Source organism: Bison bison, unplaced genomic scaffold, assembly GCF_000754665.1.
Source record: "Bison bison bison isolate TAMUID 2011002044 unplaced genomic scaffold, Bison_UMD1.0 scf7180017864316, whole genome shotgun sequence".
In the NCBI taxonomy this organism is placed as follows: Eukaryota; Metazoa; Chordata; class Mammalia; order Artiodactyla; family Bovidae; genus Bison; species Bison bison.
Window position 1 is genome coordinate 2,449,614 of NW_011494888.1, and position 5,962 is coordinate 2,455,575.

Genomic DNA, 5,962 nt, shown 5'->3' on the forward strand with positions numbered 1-5,962 from the left:
TAAGCCAACTTTTTCACTCTCCACTTTCACCTTCATCAAGAGGATTTTGAGTTCCTCTTCACTTTCTGCCATAAGGGTGGTGTCATCTGCATATCTGAAGTTATTGATATTTCTCCCGGCAATCTTGATTCCAGCTTGTGTTTCTTCCAGTCCAGCGTTTCTCATGATGTACTCTGCATATAAGTTAAATAAGTAGGGTGACAATATACAGCCTTGACGTACTCCTTTTCCTATTTGGAACCAGTCTGTTGTTCCATGTCCAGTTCTAACTGTTGCTTCCTGACCTGCATACAGGTTTCTCAAGAGGCAGATCAGGTGATCTGGTATTCCCATCTCTTTCAGAATTTTCCACAGTTTATTGTGATCCACACAGTCGAAGAAAGAATGACTTCAGTCAATCTCTCTGAGTTTCTTTTTTCCCATACCAACAGTTAGGACAGACAAATAGATAGTCTCAAGGCTGAAGCACTGGAATTCAACTCAGTTCAGTTCAGTCACTCAGTCGTGTCCAACTCTTTGTGACCCCATGGACTGCAGCACGCCAGACCTCCCTGTCCACCACCAACTCTTGGAGTTTACTCAAACTCATGTCCTTTGAGTCCGTGATGCCATCCAACCATCTCATCCTCTGTCGTCCCCTTTTCCTCCCACATTCAGTTTTTCCCAGCATCAGGGTCTTTTCCAAAGAGTCAGGAATTCAGCTAGCCAGCAACAAAAGAAAATACTCAAGCCTGATATACATAGAATATGTAACATGGAAAGAAAAGAGGGCAGATGATGGCTACTAGTAACAAGAGTGTTTGACAGACATGCTTAGTAAATACGTGGTATCTCGTTATGTACCCACCACTTAGATTTCATTCTTCACCAGAAATGTTCTGTTCTTCTTATGATTTTTCTGCTATATATCTGCATTTGATTAATTCTAGGAGAAAGCTTGTCCAGAGAAATGATAAATAAGTTGGTAAGATTGGGAAGAAATTAACATAAGAGAAATTTGATGAATGGACAATTTAGATTTTAGTACAGTTTATTTGGCAGCATAATTGTGACTGAAAAAGAAAAAAAATGTATTCTGATTAATGGCTAGGTATTTTTTTAATTGAAAATTTCACATCTTTTCTAACTTTTCCCCCCACCTCTTTCAATTTAAGCTTATTGCAGAAGAATTTTGTCTAAAAACATTTTCCAAGTTTGGAGCACAACCTCTACCAGGTAAGTGGAATTTAACATGAATCCTTCCCTGTGTTTGTGATAATCAAATACAGTATGTGTTTGATACTAATTATATTGGAGATATTTGTAGATAAAATAAGTTGGGGTAGTTGTATGATAAATCTAATCCAGAGGAAATGAATCTAAAAATTTTTAATTATATGTGATGAGTTAATAACAAAGTTTCCATTTTATCTGCCTTCATTTAAATGAATTCTGTTTTGAAATCTTATTTCTTATTCAAGTGTTCAGCTTATATTCTGAGAATATTGTTATGAAATGTTATATAATGCCCTAAGTGCAAATACTTTTTTTTAATTAATTTTTTTTTAAGTTTTTGATTGTACTGGATCTCACTGGCTTTAGTTGCAGCAGTAGTTGTGGAGCATGGGCTTAGTTGCCCCGAGGTGTGTAGAATCTTCCCCGACCACAGATAAAACCCATGTCTTCTTCATTGACAGGCAGATTCTTATCTTCTGTACCACCAGGGAAGCTCCAGTGCAAATCTTTATGTAAAATAATTTTCTTTAAGAAATATTTAATATTGTAAAATACTTTAAAAGTAAATCGGTGTGAAGTCAGACACCTTAGCAAGGATAATTATTCTTTTAAATATGGGACATCAGCAGTGGAGTATTTTTTGGATTGTCAGCATGGTTATATATTGTTTATGTATATATCTTTTTGAGAGGGAAATCATTTATTCCCCATGGAATGATTTCAGATGGATTTCTGAAATCCGTGGAAGTTATTAAGACTTGAAGATTGTGGTTTTTTAAGCATAATGCTTTGCATGTCTTACTCCATTGTGAGTATAAATACATTAATAAAAATGAATTCCATATCATAAAGCTTGAGTCCATAACAGCTGGACATGGAGTGGCAATGTGCTCTTGGGAAGGCCAGATGTGTCAGCTCTTCTTAAACACCTCTAAGCCGACAGAAGCTGGCCATCCTGACAGTCAGCCCAGTAGGAACCACATTCATGAGACAGACACAAGGCAGGGTCAGCGTGTCCCTCCTGGCGCTCTTGTCTCATGACAAGTCACATCTTCATCAAAGCCTCCTTGTCACACAGACAGGAATCCCTGGGTCAGCACGGTCTTCCCAGTGGGTGAGCCTCCCAGGCAGTGGAGCGGGGTACCCTAGTGGGAGGAGCTGGCTGGAGGAGTGTGTGACTCAAGGTGCTAACATAGGAGCTGTCGAGCCCCTTGTGGACTCCCTTCCTGGCAGGAAGCTTCCTCCTCCTGGGAGGCGCACCTCTGAAGTGGGGAATAGTCAGAAGCCAGATGAGAGCTGAGTAGCCCTCCTTCTTCTCTAGGGGGTGCAGGGTACTGTTCCTGTGGTCTCCTGGGACCCCTCCTGTTTGTGCTTTGGTGCCTCTTGCCCCTTTTCTGGCACGCATGTGGTTATGTTAATATATGCAGCCAGGTTCCAGTGGTGTGGCTGTGTACCTGTCTTCGAAAAGAAGCTTACAATTCTCAGAGGCAAAATTTTTTTCCTCACATTTCCTAATTCCTGTCACATTACAATTGAAGTATGTGTTTAGAAAAACTTATTCTCAGGTCTTCTACACATGTTAATTGTGAATATAAACTGCCAGTCAAATGGCTAATGTTGCTTTTATTTTTATAAGCATTCACTAAATTGAGTAAATGTCATTATAAAAATCAAAAAGAAGAAATAAAAATTACCCTACTCTTAATACATTTATTTGGTATATATATTTCAATAACAGATGCATAATGATTGGAAATTGGGGTTGTGTTATAAAGAAATATATTTTTTTTAATTCACAATATTATATCTTGATCATTTTCTAATGCAGTTAAACATTCTTTGAAGAACAGAGCTTAATGGTAGTATTTCCTTGTAAACTCCTAGTTAAATTTTTTTCTCCATTCCCCTCCTAAAGAAGAAGCATAGTGGTTGGCAGAGATCAATCACGTGGTTCTCCGACAGGGTACAACCCTGGGGTGGAGGGCAGACTGGGTGGGGAGTAGGGCTGAGCAGGGAGAAGGAGTCAGGGAGGAAAGGACTTCAGGAAGACCTAATGGCATCCCACTCCAGTACTCTTGCCTGGAAAATCCCATGGACGGAGGAGCCTGGTAGGCTGCAGTCCATGGGGTCTCGAAGAGTCGGACACGACTGAGCGACTTCACTTTCACTTTCCTTAATGCAGCTGGGACTCTTTGACCTCCTTTAGTCTCTTTGAGGGAGAAGGAAATGGCAACCCACTCCAGTATTCTTGCCTGGAGAATCCCATGGACAGGGGAGCCTAGTGGGCTGCCGTCTGTGGGGTCGCACAGAGTTGGACATGACTGAAGCGACTTAGCATGCATGCACGCATTGGAGAAGGAACCGGCAGCCCGCTCCAGTATTCTTGCCCAGAGAATCCCAGGGACAGGGGAGCCTGGTGGGCTGCCGTCTATGGGGTCGCAGAGTCGGACACGACTGAAGCGACTTAGCAGCAGCAGTCTCTTTGAGGAATGTGAAGTGTAGACTTCCATTTTCATTACTTTAGTCTTAACAGTTTATCTTCAGTTTGCCATTGTTCTAAGACTAAACCCTGTCTAGGCTTCAGTAAAAGTTTAATATTGATATATAATGCTGAATGTGTATATATTTTTGTGGTTCTCTGATTAGTTTTTTGACATCAATTAATAAACATTGTCCTTTTTGTAATTTATTTTTTAATTGAAGGATAATTGCTTTACAGAATTTTGTTGTTTTCTGTCAAACCTCAACATGAATCAGCCATAGGTATACAGATATCCCCTCTCTCTTAAATCTCCCTCCCACCTCCCTCCCCATCCCACCCCTCTAGATTGATACAGAGCCCCTGTAAACATTGTTCTTGATATACGTTGTTCTCTGAACATCTTGACCAGTTTCTACACCTACCAGCAGTGCATAAATGTACTCGTTTCCTGGGACCCTAAGCTATAGTGATTCTTTTAAAGTACCTGTTTTTCAGTGGGTCTGTAGGTGCAGGCATTACTCAGACTATATAAGAAGCAAATATTAATTCTCGTAGTGATGGAATTATTGTTTAACAGTTGCTCTTGAAGTTTATGTTCTGATTTTGAGAGTAATTTCTAAGATATGGAAAATTCTTTATAAAATTTATTTTTAACGTCTTTATTAAAATGTAACCCACATAAAATTCAGTTTACCCATTTAAAGTCAATGATTCAGTGTGCTTTAGTATATTCACAGACGTGTACAATCATCATCCACCATCAGTTTTAGGGGTGTGCTTTTTCTATATGAGAAATTTCAGCATCTTAGAGGAGTGTCGCTTCTTGCTTCTTTCAGAAAGTGGCTTTAGTGTAAAATAGTCACTATGAAGGCATTGACACGTGGTAAGGAGTGAAGGAGATGTTTAGTGAAGGGTCTCAAACTGAACACTGTCAGTGATTATGAACATGAAAAAGTTCTGTGTTGAAGAATTTTGAAATTGAAGATTTAACACTAAGAACTCTGAAAATAATTCTTTGTATTATTTTCTCATGTAGCTAAAAGACCAGCTTCAGGACAAAGCTTGGCTTCTATTATGTCTGCTCAGAAAATTACAAAGCCTGCTGCTAAATATGGAATACCGTTAACAAATAAGAAATATATAGATAAAAAATTGCATGAAAGGAAGCCACTCCAGAAATATAAACAGGTATGATGTGGTGATGATATTACAAACTGTATATTAGTAATGTTCAATTTGACCTTATTTTATTGCAGCTCAGTTCAGTTAATCTTTATGTCTATAGGATTGTTTTTATTGAGTTATTAAAGAGCATTGCTGTTCTCTGCTTCACCAGTCTTCTAAAACTTAGGACACTTACAGAAGTCATGAAGAGACATTAAGTAGATAGATTAAGTAAAGTATTTGGTGCATTAAAAAGAAAGTGACATTATAAATGAAATCACTGTTGAATAACCTAAGCAGAACCATTTGTTTTTGTGCATAAAATAAATAAACGTCTGAGATAAACATCATAAAGATCTGGGAAAAATTTGAATTTAAGGATTCATATGAGATAATTAAATATGTGGAGGGATATGACCTTGTGGTCTGTCATGTTTCAAAAGAAAATTAAGGCCTGTAGCATTTAGGTGCTGTGCCTAAAAACATAGATTAGTTGCAAGAATTTGTCATTTTTCTTCCATGTCTGTAGCTGCTGTATTCTCTGGAATATGGGACCTGTTGGTTTTGCTCTGTGTCTGCACATACATGTACACAAATGCTCAGAAAAAAGTTTCGGTACATAGGTGTGCTATAAGACAAACCTCACAGTAGGGGAGTTCTTTGTCTTTGGCATGCATGATGTGTGCACTGTCCAGCCCCAGGGTCTTGAGCAGGGCAGTGAAGGGTAAATTTCCAGCTGAAGGGCACTGTGACAGCTGGCACCCTGGGTTTGTGGATTTTACTTTTTTGTTGTGTTTGTTGTTTTTGTTCAGTTGCCAAGTTGTGTCCAACACTAGTGACCCCATGTACTGCAGCACACCAGGCTTTCCTGTCCCTCCCTATCTCTTGGAGTTTGCCCAAGTTCATGCCCACTGAATCAGTGATGCCATCCAACCTCATCCTCTGTCGCCCCCTTTAGCTCCTGCCCAGCATCAGGGTCTTTTCTAATGAGTTGTCTCTTCGTATTAGGTGGCCAGAGTATTGGATCTTCAGCTTCAGCATCACTCCTTCCAATGAATATTCAGGGTTGATTTCCTTTAGGATGGACTGGTTGGATCTCCT

The 5,962-nt window shown here is 39.4% G+C and overlaps 1 protein-coding gene across 3 annotated transcripts in view; it reads left to right on the plus strand.

Annotated features, from left to right (window-relative positions):
* NEK1 (NIMA-related kinase 1) overlaps positions 1-5,962 on the plus strand; it is a 133,272-nt gene that overhangs the window by 22,057 nt on the left and 105,253 nt on the right. For all 3 annotated transcript variants that reach the window (XM_010852783.1, XM_010852784.1, XM_010852785.1), the window contains exons 10-11: positions 1,155-1,215; positions 4,734-4,885. In XM_010852783.1, coding sequence (XP_010851085.1) covers positions 1,155-1,215; positions 4,734-4,885 — 213 coding nt within the window. The remainder of the gene's footprint in view (positions 1-1,154; positions 1,216-4,733; positions 4,886-5,962) is intronic.